The following is a 19,307-nucleotide window of genomic DNA, read 5'->3' on the forward strand; positions in this document are numbered from 1 at the left end:
ATCCTCCTACCTCTGCCTTCCAAGTGCTAAGATTAAAGGCATGTGCAAACACACCAGGCTCAGAATGAATTTGTGATCCTAGTTTTGGAGATACGTGAAATAAATCACTCTTAGGTCACTTTTAGGTCATAAAGCTACATTTTGGGTGAGCCAACATTAGAATTTAAGCTTTGAAGCTAAAAAAACATTCTTGTCATATCTTATAACCTCATCCTTAGGAGTCTGGGTCTCCAGGTACATTTATAGAATTTTTAGGCTACTGAAGACTAAAGGGGCATTAGTATTGCCCTGGTTAGCTTCCCACTGAAGTCCACAGAGATTAAACAACCAGCTCACAGTTGCATGTATCTAATGGTGGAGGCGCTTGCTCTGATACACATGCTTATTTCAGTAGATTGTACTGGAAGCTCCCTCAATGTGTGTGTGTTATACACACATGTGTGTGCTCCTTGCATGTGATTGCAGAGACCAGAGGAGAACAATAGGGGTTCTTTTATTGCTCATCCAAGAATTTCATTAAGATGGGGTTTCTCGCTTAACCCAGAAAGAACTGCTGTCAAGTGAGCCTGTGGAGCTACAAATGTGTGTGGCTACATCCAGCATTTTTTTCTGGGGAGTCTAACTTGGTGGTTGCTGGCCTGAGACTCCTTCATGCTTAAGTGGCAAGTACTCTTAATAGCTAAACTGTCTACTCAACCCTGGAAATTCCATTTTTAACAATCTCATATGCAGGGTGGTAGAAGAAGAATTGGCAAGGGGCAATTCTCACTTGGACTTCAAGCTACACGATTTCCACCCATAATATTCTTTAAGAAGAATATTACAAATTTTGAGAAACTTTAGAATCTGTGAGTTTGGGTGGTAGTTTTCTAAATTTTTTTCATTGTGAAACTTTTAACCTAAGGCTGCTAATTAAGGCATCATATTCTGTTTATTCTTTGCACTGAAGGTTTCTGGCTTAAGACTTATTTTCAAAAGCTATATCATGGTTCCAGTCTAGAATATGAAGAGGGTACCTGCACTAGATATTCAGGGTAGGGGTATGGAGAGGGTACCTGTGCTTGCTTTGCAGGATGCCTCCAGCTAGTTCATGGGCATAGAAAAGGGAGAGAATATCAAGGCAGATGTTGGAGATGATAATAAAGGTTACTCATATGTCTGGGGTCATGGTTTTGCTCCATTCATAGAAATTTCTATGCTGGAGGAAGACAAAGAAAAGTGAAGAATCTCAACCAAGGTTTACAATTTTCACAGCATGGTGGGTGAATCAATCACAGATGTTTATTGATTTCAGTGAATGAAAGGCACCTCTCTCCAGCACAATCAGGTAGTTACAAACATAAACACCATGTATCCCACCACTGGAAAGAGCCTAACACCAGAACTCTCATGCAAGCGCATATTCAAATGTCCCTTTATCAAACTCTTCCACTTCATCTTCCCATGTAGAGGAAGGCATGCTACTATATGGATCTAATAAAATTTTGAAGCATCTGATAATAAGAAGTCCCAAGAAGATACACAAAATGCCCACAAAAGCAAAGCCAGTTTTCTGCTCCAGAGTCAAAGAGAAAGCGGAGACTTCGCTGACACTCATCTCAGCGGAAGAGTTGCCGCAGTGGGGGCTACTCATCACTCACGGGCACATCTTCACGGCTCTTCGGAATGCCTGTTGGGATCAACTCTTGGTCTAGGCATAAATGGGACTCAAGTTAGTTTCAACCTCATATAGCATTGGACCAGAACTTGTTTTAAAATATCTGACATTGTTAGCCAGATGTGATGGCACAAGTCTTTAATTCAAGCACTCAGGAGGCAGAGGCAGGAGTATTGCTGTGAGTTCAAGGCCACCCTGAAACTACACAGTGAATTCCAGGTCGGCGTAAGCTAGAGCGAGAGCCTACCTTGAAAAAAAAATCTAACTTATTAAAAACCCACTTAACTCACTAAAGATGTTTGAAAATGTCATCGGATATGGATCAGAGTCAACTTAACATTTGAGATGCAACTTCTACAATAGTTACAAAATTGCCTTTGTGTGTACATAAATCTGTGCTTATGTACTCGAAAACTAAAACCAAATGTGAATGTGGATCTTCAAATAATTAACATTATGCACCTTTGATTCAACTGTTATGTAGTTATCACTGCTTCTTTTACCTGTATTTCCTGTTAATTTTTGAATGTGTACAATAACATAAACAAGCAGAGCATAAGCTACATGTGCTGATTACAACCCGTATTTCAATGTTTACCATCACTGCCATTTTGTCTAAAACAAATTCTGATTCTTTTAACATATGTGATATCTTTTCACTTTTTATCCCTTTAACTTCCATGCATATATGCTTGCATTTTCTTTTTCACTGTCATAAATGTCACTTTTTTGGATACAGTTTTTCACTCTGTATCCCAGGCTGGCCTGGAACTCACTATGTAGTAAACTAGACTGGCCTTGAATTCATGGTAATTCTCCTGCCCCATCCTCCCATGTGCTGTGATTATAGGCCTGAGCCACCATGCTCAGCTTAAATATCACTCTGTTAAGGGACAATGTGCTTTTAAAACACAGTATTAATACAATCAATTCCCAACAACCATCTCCATTATTTTCCAGAACCCTATAGATAAATTTAAAATACAAATTGATCAGCATGCTTTTTCTGCAATTCAACATCAAGACCAATTCCCAGTACTCCTTCTATCATATTTTTACTTCTAAACCCTAGTATACTGAGACTTTAAAACTATGGCTAACCTATTCAATAAGTTTGCATTGAATTTAAACAAAATAGGGCTTTTGCCCATGTTATATCTTTTTTTTTGCTTGTTTATTTTTATTTATTTCTTTGAGAGACAGACAGAGAAAGAGGCAGTTAGAGAGAGAGAGAGAGAGAATGGGCATACCAGGACATTCAGCCACTGCAACCAAACTCCAGATGCATGCATTACCTTGTGCATCTGGCTAAAGTGGGTCCTGGGGAATCAAGCCTCGAACTGGGGTTCTTAGGCTTCACAGGCAAGCACTTAACCGCTAAGCCATCTCTCCAGCCCCCATGTTATATCTTAATAAGTTAATTAAACTTTTTAATTAAAGAGTTAAATGAAGTTATTTAATTAAGTCAAATGATTACAAATGCCATTCACTCTTGTTGAGAGGAATGTAACAACTAGCTAGTCATCTGATATATGAGAATTATTATTCTGATGTTTTGTAAAAATTACATTTCTTTTAAGTGATTATCCCTTGGGTATGCTTGATCCAATTTTCAGAAAAATAATTGAGTTATAGTAATGTAAGAATGAGTGGAATGAGTAATAAGGAAAAAGGCTTGTATCTTTCAAAATGTCTCACCAAATAAAATAGCCAATACCAAAAATGTTGTTAGAATGAGACAGCTACCAGAGCTATGTGTATGGAAACAAATATTTCAGTTATTAAAAGGAGTGGGCTGGAGAGATTGCTTAGTGGTTAAGGCACTTGTCTGTGAAGCCTAAGGACCCAGGTTTGATTCTCCAGTACCCACATGAGCAAGATGCACATAGTGGCACATGTATCTTGAGTTTGTTTCCAGTGGCTGGAGGTCCTGATGCACCTCTTCTCTCCCCACCTCTCTAATAATAAATGAATAAATAAATTTTTTAATAAAGAAGAAAGAAGATATGGTGAAAATTATATATTGGCATAGACAAGGGCTGCTCATTTTACAGCAGCAGGGAAGAAAACAGTGGGCACACCTCCAATACTACTAGGTCTCCTCTTCTCTGGAAAGTAGCAGGCATCACCAGCTGGGGAATAAGTGGTCCTTTGGGGGAAACTGCAAATCCAAACTATAGTATATCTTGGATACTAAATTCATTTCTTTTGATAGTTTACTAGTAATATGATGACTCAAGGAAATAGGACAGACATATAGTAATTGTGACAAAGCATTTAACATTTTTGCACAATATATTTGTGAGGATGGTGTAAGATGTTTGCTTATGTAAATTTATAGTTCATTTAACTAATAAATTCTGGGTTCTGTAATCATAGACACAGGTTTTTATTGTAGTTTCACAGAGGCCTAACCTTACGTACATCCTCTTAAGTATTTTTGAGAACCTAAGGGACTAGGTTGATGACACTGAAGTGATGATTATTCAATCTGACAAAAAGTTTGGCTGAAACTATATGATATCTTGCAGATTTGAGATTTTAAGACAATTCTAATGATGTAACTTCTGGACTGAAACTGGAACATAAAATTTAATAGAAACATTTCTAAAAGTCCTTTAAGTATGAAGGAGGGAGATGTATGAACCCCGAGTAGGGAAACAGAACTTGACAGTTTATTTAAAATAAATATACAAGTTGCAATTCATCAAATATTAGCGTAAGTCAAATATATGATGTGGCTCCTTGAAAAGCAAATGCAATGTAAAATTGAATGTGGGTACAATGAAGCAAAGTGATAACACCTATTATGCCTCACTATACTTACATGCCTAAACATTTATTGCGTTGCTGTTATTTTCTCATGGACACAGCCTCTCTACTCAAAGAGGTCCTTACTAGTAAAGGAGAGGGGTCATGTTCAAACAAGAATAGAACAATGCAGTTGTCTACAAGGGCATTATATAAAAAAAGAGAAAACAAAATATATTTAACATCTACCAAGTTTCTATTGTCTAAATTTTTATATGCATAACAAATATATGGGGTTGATTTTATTATTGTTCAAATGAAAATAATCAAAAAGCTAGACAAATTCAGAGGGAATAGATATTTTACTCACTTAAAGATCAGAAAAGTTTTTTTTTTTTTTTTGTAAGGACTGACTATATTTGAACAGTACCTGAAAGACAACAGGACTTAGATTTAGGATAGGAGGCAACAAAGGGCACCATAGTAAAGAAGAAAGTAGGAAAGTGCTGGTTTTGTTCAGAATGTGGTAAGTGATCTGGTCCACATGAAGGGTAGCATGAGAAACAAAATGTTGGAAAGATGGATCAGAGCCAAATTATAAAACACCTTAACTATTGGGTTAAGAATTTTAAATTTATTTCACTATGTATTACTTAATGATAAGGCTAAATTAGACATAAATCAGGGAAATAAATGTTTCATGTGAAAATCAATGAGGGATTGTATGAGTAATGTGGAAAATGGCATGGGTTGTGAAAATATTTATAGAAGATATAGAAAATATTATAGAAGATATGAGAGGTCTCAAACATGACCTTACTCTTTTATGCCTAGACAAATGTAAAGATAGTAGTTTCACAAGCAAGTAGTGAAATTAAGAGTATATTAAAGATTTAGAAAGTAAACAAACTTATCTCTGAACATAGTAAATCTAGATCATTTAATAAAGACATGACCATATAATTCAGTTTTCAAAAACAAAGCCTAGGTAAACTCACCCAGGGTTTAAGGAAATATGAAGTTTCTATCTTTTTAAATAAGAAATTTGGTCTGAGAAAGAATAGTTTTATTAATATCTTAAAGGAAAAACAGACTTCATATTAAGTGCTACTTCATACAACAAAATACAGATACAGAAGAATAATTGAAAAGTAAGGCGACATGCAGATTTAAAAACAAGTTTGGCAACTGATGCAGGGCTTGTCTGTATAAGCACGTGAAAGTAAAAGTCCAATGCTTGTCTGCAAAGCCTAAGGACCCAGGTTCAATTTTCCAGAACCCATGTAAGCCAGATGCACATGGTGGCGCATGTGTCTGGAGTTCATTTGCAGTGGTTACAGGCCCAGACATGCCCATCCTCTTTCTCAATCTCTCTCGGAAATAAATAAATAAAAATAAAATATAAAACAGGTTTTTAAAAAGGTAAAAGTCCAAGTACTTGCCAAACAGTATGTTCAACAAAATGTCCTCATATTTCAGACATACATATAACAGGTGAAATATGGGCATTTGAGGCCTAGCTTTTTCAAATTATCTCTCAACCTTTCCATTTTATTTGATATGTGAAATGAGTAGCTTGTCTCATTTCAACTCCAAGTCGAAATATCTTTGAGAATATGTTGCTAAGGATGTTGAGCTGTGTGCCTTTTTAATGATATGAAATATGATGTGATATACAGAATTACTAATAGCAATATTATCATGAACAAATAGAACTCTTCAATTGCAACACCAATTTCTTCACAATTACTACAGTGTCCAGGATGCTATCGATAAAAGATACATTTTCACTTTTTGTAACTGATGGAAGAAATTAAAATGTGAAAAATCCCTAGCTTCTGCAATAAAGATATTTTAATGCCTACCTCAGGAGGAAATTTTTAATTTTAGTTTAACATTTTAATATTTTATTTACTGGGAAATAGAAAGTGAAAGAAACATGAGAGAAATTTAGATACAAAGAACACTAGGAGAACTATTAATTGATTTTTTAAATCTTTGTGAAAAAGAGTTGAGAAAAAAATGTTTTTTTTTTTCATAAACAGGGAGAAGAATGTAAAACTGAGTAGTGGTAAAAATATTTTAAATGTGCTAAACCATGCAAAATGGGTAATATCAACATAGCACAGCTTAAATATCAGAATATATGTATATATGCATATATATGTATATATAATGATTGAAATATTTTTAGTATCATTGTAAATAATAAAAACACAGCCTGTAATGATATTCACAGCAATTAATGTTTAGGGACTCTAGAATTCAGCAACCATGGTAAGAGTCAATTACTTCTTTCATGGCAAATAGACACACAGATTTGTAAGTCCCCACGAGTCATCACATTGGGTCAGGGGCGTACCAGTAGATATTAGAAGGCTCAGATGGGCTGGAGTTGCTTCATACTTAGCAACAACTAACTGAAAAAAAAAAAAAAATGAAGCCATTCCATGATCAGTTAATCAAATCACAGTCCCTTGTCAGGAGTCTACCAAAGAGACCATTTTTATAACTGCAGTATTTCATACACATGAATGTTGAAGTGATGCTTATCTCTTCTGTGCAATAAGTCTACTAACTAGGAACTAAAAAATTCATGTTTTAGAAACACAAAGGTTTAATTTACATGCAACACACAATTGCAGAAATAAAATGTATGCACCTAGTGAACACAAAAGAACCTCCTATGTTTTCATTCTAATCAACAGGTATTTTTTCTCATGTTTGTCCAGTAATGACATTACAAACAATAAGCCTGAGATAGTGAATTACTAATTGAATATAATAGGATATGACTGAATCTAGATGTTGTCATCTCTAATAGAAGGATGACATTCGTAATTTCATGAAATGACATATGTAAGTAAACCCAAGCTTAATAGATAATGAGCCCTCCTATACATGCACATACGGCCTGCACACCAAATACAACATTAGTATATCTGTGTAAAGCAGGGAGAAGGAATTATGACTGAGGCCACATCTTCACAGAGCTAATCATTATGAACCTAGTGTGTTGTAAACAAAGGAAAACCTTAAGTTACAAACCCGGATGTCTTCATCATGTTGATGTGTATACATTTCAGTTTCCTAGAAGTCCAAAACCTTGGAGTCTTCAAGCATCCACCCCAAAGCCCTCGAGATTTCAACCTTAGGAGAATTTCTTTCTTAAGATAATCTGGGTGGCTCCTCAGACACCCATTCATTTCAAAGCACTGGAAAACATGATCTGAAAATTCTCACCATGTCTCACTAGAGAAACCTAGACCATCCTTATTATGCTACATTGTCTGTCTCCAGCTGTCTTTTTACCTCTTAACCTGAAGGATGCATGGAAACGTCCCACAAAACATTATGAGGGAAAGTATCAGAAATCTGCCCCTCCACACACGCATTTTTATTTTGTTTAACAACAGCACCAGCAGCTGCAGAGCATTAGCATCCTCTCTTCTTTAGAATTTGAACTCAGCAGACCTGCAGCTCCCCCGCCCCCACCCAGTTCTCTTGATCCAGAAATCAAAGAGAATGAGGACATGCTTGCTACCCTGTCGGTGACTGCCCAGGGAAGGGGAGAAAGTTACTTCGCAGGCAGCAATGTCTCACCTTCCATGCTTGTTGCCATGGAGATGAAAAATCCAGCCAGTAGACTTAGGGCTTGGCAGGTTTGTCCGTGCTCGTTGATCGGCTCAGTGACAATGTAAGAGGCGTGTTCTGGGGACCTGCGTGGAGAGTCACAGGGCCGTGCCCCGCGCTCTCCTGGCCTAGTGTGCAGATGTCTGGATCTGTGGGCGAGACGGGACGTGGGCGGTCGCCGAATGCGTGCGCGCGTGTGTCCGCAGGAAAATGTGGGTCTTTTTTGACGATGTGCGAGCATGTAAATATTTGCACTCGCATGTGTGGACATGGAGCGTCTGGAGACTGAAAAGAGGTGGAGATGAGGGGGAGGGGGCAGGAATCTGCAGAGGCAGCAACAGGCTCTTATCTGTTCTTCAGTTGTACTAAAAGGAAAGAGATGAAGAGCTCATTTCAATCATATCACATTGTGAATGGTAGCAGTCAGGGGCCATCACCGTTTCTGCTTCCTAGGTTGGCGAGGGTTTAATAAATTTATAGCAAAACTGTGTTTTCTGGGCTGCTTCCCCAGCTGTGCAGAAGGCATTTTGGTGTGTGTGTGTGTGTGTGTGTGTGTGTGTGTGTGTGATGTCAGCAGGCTCGGCCAGGGAGACGGCGCTAAATTCTGCGGTTTCTGCTTATCAGACAAACAGAAAATGGAGTGACGGTGTCCTGCTTTAAATGGAGACTGCGTCATTCGGAGTTTTCCCCACCCCTGACCTCTTGCCACCCCAGGGCCTCCCCGCCATTCGGCAGGAGCCTCGGAGCTGTCCGCAGTGCTGAAAGGCGGCCCTGACACCAGTTACACCACACCGAACAGCAGCAAGCAACGCTTAGATAAGACCTTTAGGAAGCTGCGGTGCAGTTTCTAAAGTGAGGAAGATACATTTCACGAACCAGCCACACTGAAAGCAAAGAGAGCAAATCAGAACAACAAGCACTTCCCTCCTCATCTCTGTGCAGTCTAGCTGTTTTGAGTTTCAGGACTGAAGTTCTATTCATGCCAGTGTGATTACACTTCCACAACACCTGCAGAGTCCCTATACACTTACTTACTTGTCCTATGAACTATTAAACTGTCAATGTTTGAGGAAATATAGAAACAAAATTTGGGCATCATTTACATGTTTTGCTTGTTTGTTGGTTTTTTGTTTGTATGTTTGCTTTAATCTGAAGCTGGGCATGTGGCTTGCTCTTATAATCCCAGCATTCAGGAGGCTCAAATAGGAGGATTACCAGGAACTCAAGGCTAGCCTGGGCTAGAATGAGACCCTGCCTCACAAAGCAAAAAGCAAGCTGAGAACACACGAGGTGAGTGGGACCAGGTTTAATAATAAAGCAAAAGCAAATTTTATGTTATGTAGAGCATTTACTATTTAGGATATTTAATGATCTTACAAAAAAAGTTGCACAAAGTATAGCTGGGAAGTTCATATAAGGCCATGTTTGAAGAAGTTCTAAAATTTAAAGCCATTAAAACATCCTAAGAGATACGTGACCTAATTGCCACTGTGAAAGACAATGAAGATGTGTTTCTTTCTAGTGACATGTCTATGGATTTACTGAGTCTTTTTGAAAAATTTAAAGGACCATTTATGGAGTGACTCCACTCTAAATTTCTATTGATTCCCTACAACCATCCACTCTGTTTGTAAGCCTCATTCAAAGTATCAGAACCAAGTGGGCATGATCTGCTGTAAATATTGGTCCTTATTCCAAGAACTGTCATCATGGTTAGAGATCTTGCATTGTTATTTTATGGCTTTAAATATGGTTCCATGGTAAGTGCTCATGAAGTCTGTTTTTAAAAACCTGGGTGTTACAGATATAATTCTCACTATTTAGAAAATGGGAGAGAGCTATTGCTTTATCGATTCTTTGTGTGAATGCTGATCAGTTATGACATTGATGTCACAAGTAGATTTTTAAGGTTGCACTGAATAAATTCACCCTTATGTCCTTTAATATAGTGCTTCCAATAAATGCTTTTGAATTGATGCCAAAGGAAAGGTTTAACTATAAATTATGTTGCTTGGTATTAGTTGGTTCATGACCTTGACCTTTTTCAAGATATACCATAGAGGTAGTAATGATCTTAAAAATCTGCAAAGTGGCTCATTCAGGAAAGCATAATGGATTAAAAATCCATTATGTTCCACTTCATTTTCTAGATGCCTGGATACAAAGATAAATGAGAGTCATGCTTTGCCCTTGAAGAGATATACTATAAAACAACGTGGCAACTTCTACAAAGTCCTATAGCCACAATAATTAACATGCTATTTATATTTTATTTTCCACTACCAAAGAATTGACGAGGAACTGCAGCTTGAAGAAAACTCTTATACATCAATCCCTTGTACAACTTTCATGAACATGATTGAAAATTGTAAAATACATGAATGTTCCTCTAAACCTTTGTGGTTTACCTGCGCTTCCAGAATCTGTGATCTATTTTCAGAGTAATAAAAAGGTAAATATATAAATTGCATTGTTTTTACATTCCAAGACAGAATGACCTTTAATATTCTTGAATTCATATGAAAATATTTTGTATGAACAACTCCCAGCTTATACAAACTGCTCTATTTCTACTGTGGTTGCTACAGCATTATTAAAGCCTTGATCAACATATCACCTACTATTTCTTGTGTTAAGATGCTTGCTGCATTTAGCCCCCTTAGACATTCCTTCAAGAGCATTTCTTTCTACAAATGGCAATCTCAGACTCTTCCTCCTTGTTCAAATCGAGACAGAGCAGGTGATATGTCCTTGTCTTACATACAGTAAAAACTGTTACCACTTACATTTACTGCTTCTCATTTAGTTACTAAGGATGTCAGAATCAAATGAATAGCTAAATATTAATAACTTTATAGGTTCTTTTATAAGTGTTTCTTTTCTCCATTGCCTTAAGTACTGAAACTTCACTGTTTCAGATGATGATACATTATTTTATTTTAGTTATCTGTCCTTATAAAATGATAAGCATAAAAATAAACAAGTATTATTTTCTTGCAGCCAAAATGTTGATTAGTAGGTATATATGCTTGGTTTATAAATTTATTTATAAAAATTATTTTTAATAGAATACTGAAGTATTGAAATATTGTATACCTGAGTTGCTACAAAGAAAAAAACAATTTGTAATGACCATATATTAAACTGTTAAATCAGCAAGATAATTTTAATTTATATAATTAATCCACTTAACCCCAAAGCACATTGTTATCTCTCTTTCTTTTCTGTACTGTGAATAGTATCTCTTGTATGACAAGAACTTTTGATTAAGTTAGAGATTGTGATAATTATGTATGTCTTGTTAACAGACATGACAACTGTAGGGATTTAGAAAGCAATTGAATGAATATATTCCAGCAAAAGCATCACAGAGAAATGGAAAGCAAGACTTTCCCTTGCTGATTCAGCTCAGAATTCTGTTCAGAAGGCTTCGCTTGGGTGCTGTTTGGGCACCTTGGCTCCCAGTTACATCTGACTCTCAAGTTTTACATACAGAAGCATCTCCTGATATTTAAAATTTTTTCCTTCATGGAAATCTACATATTATCTGTTTGAGTGTTCTTCCTGAACTAGAATCTTTCTTGTTTAGGCAATTTTAAACATGTATATAATATATCCTGGTCATATTAATACCCCCATTACCCTCTTTAATTCCCCTTCCACTCTCACTGAACTCCTTCTTCACAACTTTATACTTTTTATAACTCATTAAGCTAAATTAAGAATGGATGGAGGGTTATTTACAAGAGCACAGGCAACTTGCCAGTGGCTACACCATTGAAGAACATGACTCCACTCCCCCAGTGGAATCTTTTAATGTTGTTTTGCCTGTTATTGAATAGTGCAGTTGATTCAAATATAGGATACCAACATTAATGGGTTAAAGATAAATATTGATTATTTATTTGTTGCTTATTTATAATTATTTTTAAAGTTACTTTAATGCTTACTCTGTATTAGATGATATTAAATAATTAGCTATATTTAAAAACTGACTATTTTTAAAAATATGCCCCTACCTAGTTTGAATGTCATTTTTACTGATGCATGCATTTTTTCCTACATAGAAATGTCTAACCATTCTGGGGATGAGATTAAAGATTATTTTGAAAAATACATTCTATCTCTCCAAAAATGCACAATGCAGAGATTTTATTCACAATTTACGTATTCCTGGACTCCTTATGAGTTTATCTCTATAATCTTCAAAACTTCAGCTATAAATGAGTGGACTATTATCACATTACTCAATTATCAACAAGATGTTGAGTAGCTTAAAGTTCTGTGAGTCCTGTTAGTTTTCTTTCTTTATTTTTTTCTGTTAAGTTCTTTTTACCATCTTGTGTCTCATGCTGAAATGGGATTAGAATATAGTAATAGGATCATTTCATTTGATTAGAAAAGTGACTGTGTTAAATTTTGTCAACAGAAAAGAAATGACCTGAGTGGACTCTTAAGTGAATTGAGTATGATGACACTTCAGTGTACATAGTGATCTAATGCTGGCTTATTTGATGAGTTGCATTGAAAATAGGGTGTCACATGGAAACTCTTCTGTAAAGAAAGACATGCTCAATGGTTCAATTCCAAATGGTCCATTTAAATGAAGAAGTTTCATTTAATCAGCTTGAATTTTACTGCCCATATCTGTACAGTATTTCAATCAGTATTTCATTCAAAGTGTACCACAAGTCCTCCACTATATTTACTGTTGAGTACAATGGCTATAATATATAATGACTGTGTGAACTCTAAACACTATAATGTTTGAATTATTTTGTTTGGCTGAAAATATAGAGAAACAAAAGTGGTCTTTTCTCTGCTACAATAAATTCTTCTGTAATATGGACTAGTTGATGTGCAATTGACATCAATAGATTCTGGAAGTAGATTGTCTTATACATGCCTTCCTCAATATATCAATGCCTTGACTGTTATATAAAAGCAGCTCAGGATGCATGTTCAGTGGTTTGACACTTATCTATTTCTATTCAGCACTTCCTCTCCTGTCTTGCTTCTGCTACTTATGAAACATTTCTCAAATCCTGTTGCCATCTGTGTTCCAACCTGAATCCTTCCAGTGATGGACACTGCTCCAGAATTTGAGAGGAGGCAGAAGAGAAACCATTCCTCTTAGCAGCAGTGGCAGGAACCTGAGTGATGGATGGGATTTTCCACTGGCTCCTTCTGAACACAAGAGAGGGCAGACTTCTCTGCTGCCACCAGTCACAGGGATCAGTGCTGGTGGCCCTTGTGATTCCTGCCCTTCTTAATGTTTTGAACTCTAAAAATAACACCTAGACTTTTGTTCCCCCCAGCCTGACTAGTTGTTGAGAAAATTGCTAAGACTCTGTACATGAAGCTTTGGTTTACTCCTGACTTTGGAAAAGTTAGCAATGAAGACAATGTTATGTTTGTTTCTATACATCTTTTTTTAAAAATTTTTATTTATTTATTTATTTATTTGAGAGCGACAGACACAGAGAGAAAGACAGATAGAGGGAGAGAGAGAATGGGCGAGCCAGGGCTTCCAGCCTCTGCAAACGAAATCCAGATGCGTGCGCCCCCTTGTGCATCTGGCTAACGTGGGACCTGGGGAACCGAGCCTCGAACAGGGGTCCTTAGGCTTCACAGGCAAGTGCTTAACCGCTAAGCCATCTCTCCAGCCCTGTTTCTATACATCTTGTATGTACACACATTTATATTTAAGCATTTTACAAAGTTGTGACTTGACATATAATGGCATGAAATATCTTTCTTACTCTTCTGTGATGTGTTATGACAAAGTAAATCACATTTGTAAGACCATTCCTTCCAATAAAATGAATGCCCATCAGAAGTGGTATGATTTGTTGAGAAGGGCTGCAATAGGTCAAAAAGCACACATTTCATGAAACAGAGGTAGCAGAAATCAAATGGAAATGCCTAAAGAGAGACTTTTCTCTGCAAATATGAAGTTTGGTTATTGATAGTCAAAGGCTTACATGATGGTTCTCCTATATCAGCATTGGTTCAATTCATCTTCCTGCTCTGTTATGTTTAGCATGGAGGCTTGTCTTCATATATATTGAACCATTGTTTCAAGATGATTACTCCACTGTCTGGCCTCATAAGGAGGAAGGAAGGTGAAGAACTTATTAGGAACTTGAACACCTTCCAACTCATTGGATCAATCAATTTGTGACCTGTGGTCACATCTACTATTTTATCTGGACATGTTACTACTCTAAACACCACTACTTTTTTCAGTAAGGAAAGCAGGGTGAATGGATGGAAGACAAGAACATGTGGATTTCTGCAGCATAAAACAAAGAAGTAAACAAAACAAATGCAAATGACAAATTTAGAAAAACATTTTACAGTAGTTTGAATGTCATTCATCTAGAAAAAACTATTAAACAAGTCAGTCCTTTCAATTAAAAGCTTTGTTTTTATCAAGTTCAAGGTCAGCTTTGTGTAATAGACTCTAAACAGCAGTAATTTAATCAGTATGGGCATATATTTCTTCTTGTTGAGAACAAGACTGAAAATGAAAACAGGGCTATTACTGTGGTTTTGGGGTACCATCCTCTGATTCTATTTTCCTGTTGCTGATCCGAAGCACTTAGCTTTAACTTACAAGATCACTTCATGGTCCAACATGATTGCTATGTTGCATGTAGACATTATTTCTCCATTCTAAGCCAGCAACCAGAGGGAGAAAGGGTGACAAAAGAAACATTCTCCTCGAGTTTCTTGTAAGAACTTTCTGCATAGCCTTCCTAGCATTTCCACCTAAATCTTATTAGCTAGAATCTACCCATTCAGATACATATAGCTGTAAGTAGGCAAAAACTTTTATGGACTTTTAGTAATACCCATTGACAATATAAGATTGATCTATCAGCAAATAAGAAGAGGGAGATTGATTTTGTTATTTATCTTCTCTGCTGTCACAAATTCACACAATATTTGGGCTGAACCTTAGTCATTTCAAATAAATCTATTTTCTCCTCTAAATTGAGAATGATGTTGAAAAATATGTAAATATTTAAAGATAACATTTAATATAAGGAGATCATCTTAATACTCTGTGAGTGAGAGTGCCAAATTGAGAATAGTTAGAAATATTGCCATTTAATATCCTTGCTTTGGACAGAGGAAGTCTAATTCATGAAAGTATTAAGAAGGGGGTAGCTATTCCTCGGTGACAGAAAGTGGGTCAGGCCTCCAGGGAATTTATTTTAATCTGCCTTCTAATGGAGTCACTGGGGTGAGATTGTGGAAAAGGGAGGATGATCAAGCTAACCAATTAGAATGTGTTCAAAACATTGACCCTCAAGTACCTAGGAAATGTAGGAATTCTTATTCTTGGATTAACAGACACTTGTTTCTAGAATGTGCTTGATTGGTAGAGATCTTTCTTAGGATACAGTTTTTAAAATATTAAATGCTAAAAATTTAAAAATATTAAATGCTGAAAAGCAAAGTGGTTATGATGAAGAGGCAAAGAGAGAAAATGGCAAGGCGATTGTCAGCATAGATTACATTCTTTCTTTTTTGCAGGTATATGAGTCTCGTGTATACATGAATGCTTTTTGTCATATGTATGTGGGTGCACGTGTGTGCATGTGCCAGCTGCAGGTTGAGATCAGGTGTCTAACCTACTCATGGTCCATCTTTACTTATTTATTTGACGCTTTCGCCACCTAGTGGGCATGTGTGACTTTGCGCTTGCCTCACCCTTATGCATCTGGCTAAGGTGGGATCTGGAGAGCAGAACATAGGTCCTTAGATTTTGCAGACAAGCACCTTAACCTCTTAGCCATTTCTCCAGCCCTACTTATTTATTTTTGAGACATGATCTCTCACTTTGTAGCTCAGGTTATTCATAAGTATTGTCCTACTCCAGACTCCCTCAGCTTCCTGAGTGCTGGAATTAAAGTCTAAGTTACCACACCCAGCTGAATATTTCACTTTCTACAGCTTAGAAACAGTGCCTGCAAATCCAGCTGCTTAATTATGTATAGTCAATCAAGAAAAATAACTCAGAAGTTATACTACGTTTTTGTTTTACCTCACTGTGTTAGTCTTTGTCTTAAAAAATTTGTTAAAAAATATGTGAGACAGGTTTTTATGTATCTTAGGCTGGCCTTGAAGTCATCATGTACCTGAGGATGACCCTGAACTCCTCATTCTATTGCCTATACCTTCCCAGTCCTGAGATGACAGGTGCCCATCACCATGACCAGCTTGTCTTTGCCTGTAATTCTGTTTTTAAATTTTTTTACGTTTATTTATTTATTTGAAAGTGACAGACAGAGAAAGAGGCAGAGAGAGAGAGAATGGGCATGCCAGGGCCTCTAGCCACTGCAAATGAACTCCAGATGCATGTGCCCCCTTGTGCATCAGGCTAATGTGGGTCCTGGGGAATGGAGCCTCGAACTGGGGTCCTTAGGCTTCACAGGTAAGTGATTAACTGCTAAGCCATCTCTCCAGCCCTGCTTTTTAAAAAATGTTTTTTTTTTATTGACAACTTCTATAAGTATAGACAATAAACCATGATTAATTCCCTCCCATCTCTTACTTTCCCTTCAAAATCCACTCTTCATAATATCCCTTCCCCCTCTCAATTAGTCTCTTTTTTACTTTTATACTTTCCTCCTGTTATTATGGTCTTGTGTAGGTAGGACTAGGCACCTTGTAGTCATGATATTAAGGCCAAATTGTATCCAGAAGATTGCACTGTAAGCAGTACTATCCTTCCTTTGGCTCTTATATTCTTTCTGCCACCTATTCCTCAATGGACCCTGAGCCTTGGAGAGTGTGAGAGATGTTTCAATGCTGAACACTCCTCTGTCACTTCTTCTCAGCACTATGGTGCCTTTTGAGTACCCCGGAGGTCATCGTCGTCTGAAAAGAGAACCATCTCTAAACAAAAGTGAGAGTAGCATTAATATACAGGTATGAACCCTAAGGAAAGTGCTTACTGGGCAATTTGGTAAGCATAATATGCACATTTAGCCAGAGAACAGTAGGCCTTATATCCCTAGGGCTCATGACTTACCCCACCATGGACTTTTGACTAGGTTTTCAGGACCAGGCATATATTCCTTCCTGTGGAGTGGGCCTCTAATCCAAGTAGAAAGCAGTTGGTTTCCCCCATAACAGACCTGTCACTATTGCACTAGTTGGGTCATTTGACCTGGCTAGTCAGACTTAAGTGTTGCAGTGTCCACTGTTGTTTATCAACACTGATGACTTCTCTCTCCCACAGGGCAGCATGCTGCATAGCTTTTTGCAACTTTCTGTCAGCTGGTCTATAGGGAGTGATCTTGTAGCCAAAACATGCAGCGTGTTCAGCAATAGGGTCTTACCTTCTATCTCTGGGAAACCAAGAGCCTTGGCAATGGTCTCTCATGTTCAGGGGTTATTAGAGAACTCCCTGGTTAGCAACTCACTGGAAGGTATCCCAATCACGACACTGAAATTTTTCTAGTAACAATCTATGGCTTCTGGGTGCACCATTATCCAAAAATGTTGGTTATTTATTTATTTATGAGAGAGAGAACAAGAGGCAGAACAAGCAGATAGAAAGGTGTACTATTAGCCACTGCAAATGAACTCCAGATGCTTATGCCATTTTGTGCATCTGGCTTATAAAGGTTCTGGGTAATCAAACCTGGGTCCTTAGACTTTGCAGGCAAGCACATTAACCACTTTCTCCAGCCAAGCCTTTTAATTGTTAAAGACAAAGAAAGGGGATGATCATGTCTTAGTTGACATTTCAGTTTATTGATTTTTTTTTTTTTTTTGAGACAGAGTTTCACTGTGGCCCATACTGAACTGGAAGTCACTGTGTGATCCTCTCACATAGTCCTCCCAAGTGCTGGAATTAAAGAGGCATTCAACACGGGGCCTGGCTATTTTTGCTATCTTTGGTATAAGGGTCCACCTGGAGCCAGGCATAGTGGCACATTCCTTTAATCTCAGTTTAGTAGGCAGAGGTAGGAGGATTGCCATGAGTTCAAGAACACCCTGAGACTACATAGTGAATTCCAGGTCAGCCTGAGCTAGAATGACACCCTACCTCAAAAACAAACAAACAAACAAAAAGAAATCCACCTGGCCCAGCTATAAAACTGTCATCTCACTCTCTCCCTTTCTCTTTCTCTCTCTCTTATACATAAAAAAAAAATATTAATACTATCTGTCAGACTGTCCATAGCTTAGTGTGTCTTGGACAGAGCCTGGCCCATCTTTGGAAATAGTGCATAGGACTTTTTTTTAAAAATATTTTTTGTTCATTATTTATTTATTTATTTGAGAGTGACAGACACAGGGAGAAAGACAGAGGGAGAGAGAAAGAATGGGCGTGCCAGGACCTCCAGCCACTGCAAACGAACTCCAGACACGTGCACCCCCTTGTGCATCTGGCTAACCTGGGACCTGGGGAACCGAGCCTCGAACCGGTGTCCTTAGGCTTCACAGACAAGCGCTTAACAGCTAAGCCATCTCTCCAGCCCGTGCATAGGACTTTTGAGTAGGTTGCTTCCTGCTTTTCTGAATGACTTCTGAACTATAATGTGGACAAGATGCCTAGATTGTGTACAGCTATCTTGGATCATCAGTCAAACTTCAGGATGAAAACCTCCAGCTGGGATAGTGAAAAATTAGGGAGGTAGGAACCTGGGATCATGACCAAGAGGCTGCTGCACTTTCTCTGGAATGTATGCTTTGTGCTGCTTCTTACCAAAGAGAAGAATAAAATCTACCTTGTTTACACTGCCATTATTTCCAGTTACTGTTCTTAGCAGGTGAACATAAATTCTAAAAATATTTTAAATTATTGTGGTAGTTTGAATGTGAATGCATGTTCCCCATAGACTCAGGTGTTTGATAAAGCTTGTAACTTGGGTCTCAAGCTACCTGGCTGGAGGAAGTGTCATTGTGGGGGCCGGGAATCCTGGGATCCAGTTCAAAGGTGTGTTTTGGGGAAGATCTGATTCCAGCCCAAAGGTGTGCAAAGCAGTATGAGCTCTGGCAGATTTATGTGCTTGCTGTAGTTTGGTGTTTGCTGGCTGCAGGTAGTTTTCTCTATGTTTGCATTTATGAATGCCATTGATGGAACCTGGATCTGTAAGGTTAAAATAAATCCCTTCCTCCCATAAAACTGAGTTTGGTTGGACGTTCATCCCAGCAATCTGAAAGCTGTCTACAACAGTTAATAATGAAGAGTTTGGAATTTTAGGAATATCTAGATGTGAGGAGGCATCTCTCTCTCTCT

General features: G+C 37.6%; 1 protein-coding gene and 1 long non-coding RNA gene across 4 annotated transcripts; one reads left to right on the forward strand and one right to left on the reverse strand.

Moving 5' to 3' along the window:
* Nucleotides 1-1,238: 1,238 nt before the first annotated feature.
* Nucleotides 1,239-8,560, reverse strand: Ctxn2 (cortexin 2). 3 transcript variants are annotated; one of them, XM_045157371.1, is made up of 2 exons: nucleotides 8,012-8,560; nucleotides 1,239-1,690 (listed from the first exon to the last, which is right to left on the reverse strand). In XM_045157371.1, exon 2 carries the CDS (start codon nucleotides 1,631-1,633, stop codon nucleotides 1,388-1,390), a length of 246 nt encoding a protein of 81 aa, XP_045013306.1. In that variant the 5' UTR covers nucleotides 1,634-1,690; nucleotides 8,012-8,560; the 3' UTR covers nucleotides 1,239-1,387. The 3 variants fall into 3 exon arrangements, with proteins under 3 accessions (XP_045013306.1, XP_045013308.1, XP_045013307.1); XM_045157373.1 differs by lacking the exon at nucleotides 8,012-8,560 and adding an exon at nucleotides 7,721-7,981; XM_045157372.1 differs by lacking the exon at nucleotides 8,012-8,560 and adding an exon at nucleotides 7,457-7,714.
* A 664-nt stretch (nucleotides 8,561-9,224) lies between these two features.
* LOC123462937 lies at nucleotides 9,225-13,456 on the forward strand. Its single transcript, XR_006638576.1, has 3 exons — nucleotides 9,225-9,331; nucleotides 10,330-10,493; nucleotides 13,037-13,456. It is a non-coding gene; the product is annotated as an uncharacterized LOC123462937 (long non-coding RNA).
* The last annotated feature ends 5,851 nt before the right edge of the window (nucleotides 13,457-19,307 follow it).

This window comes from Jaculus jaculus, chromosome 8, assembly GCF_020740685.1.
Source record: "Jaculus jaculus isolate mJacJac1 chromosome 8, mJacJac1.mat.Y.cur, whole genome shotgun sequence".
Lineage (NCBI taxonomy): Eukaryota > Metazoa > Chordata > Mammalia > Rodentia > Dipodidae > Jaculus > Jaculus jaculus.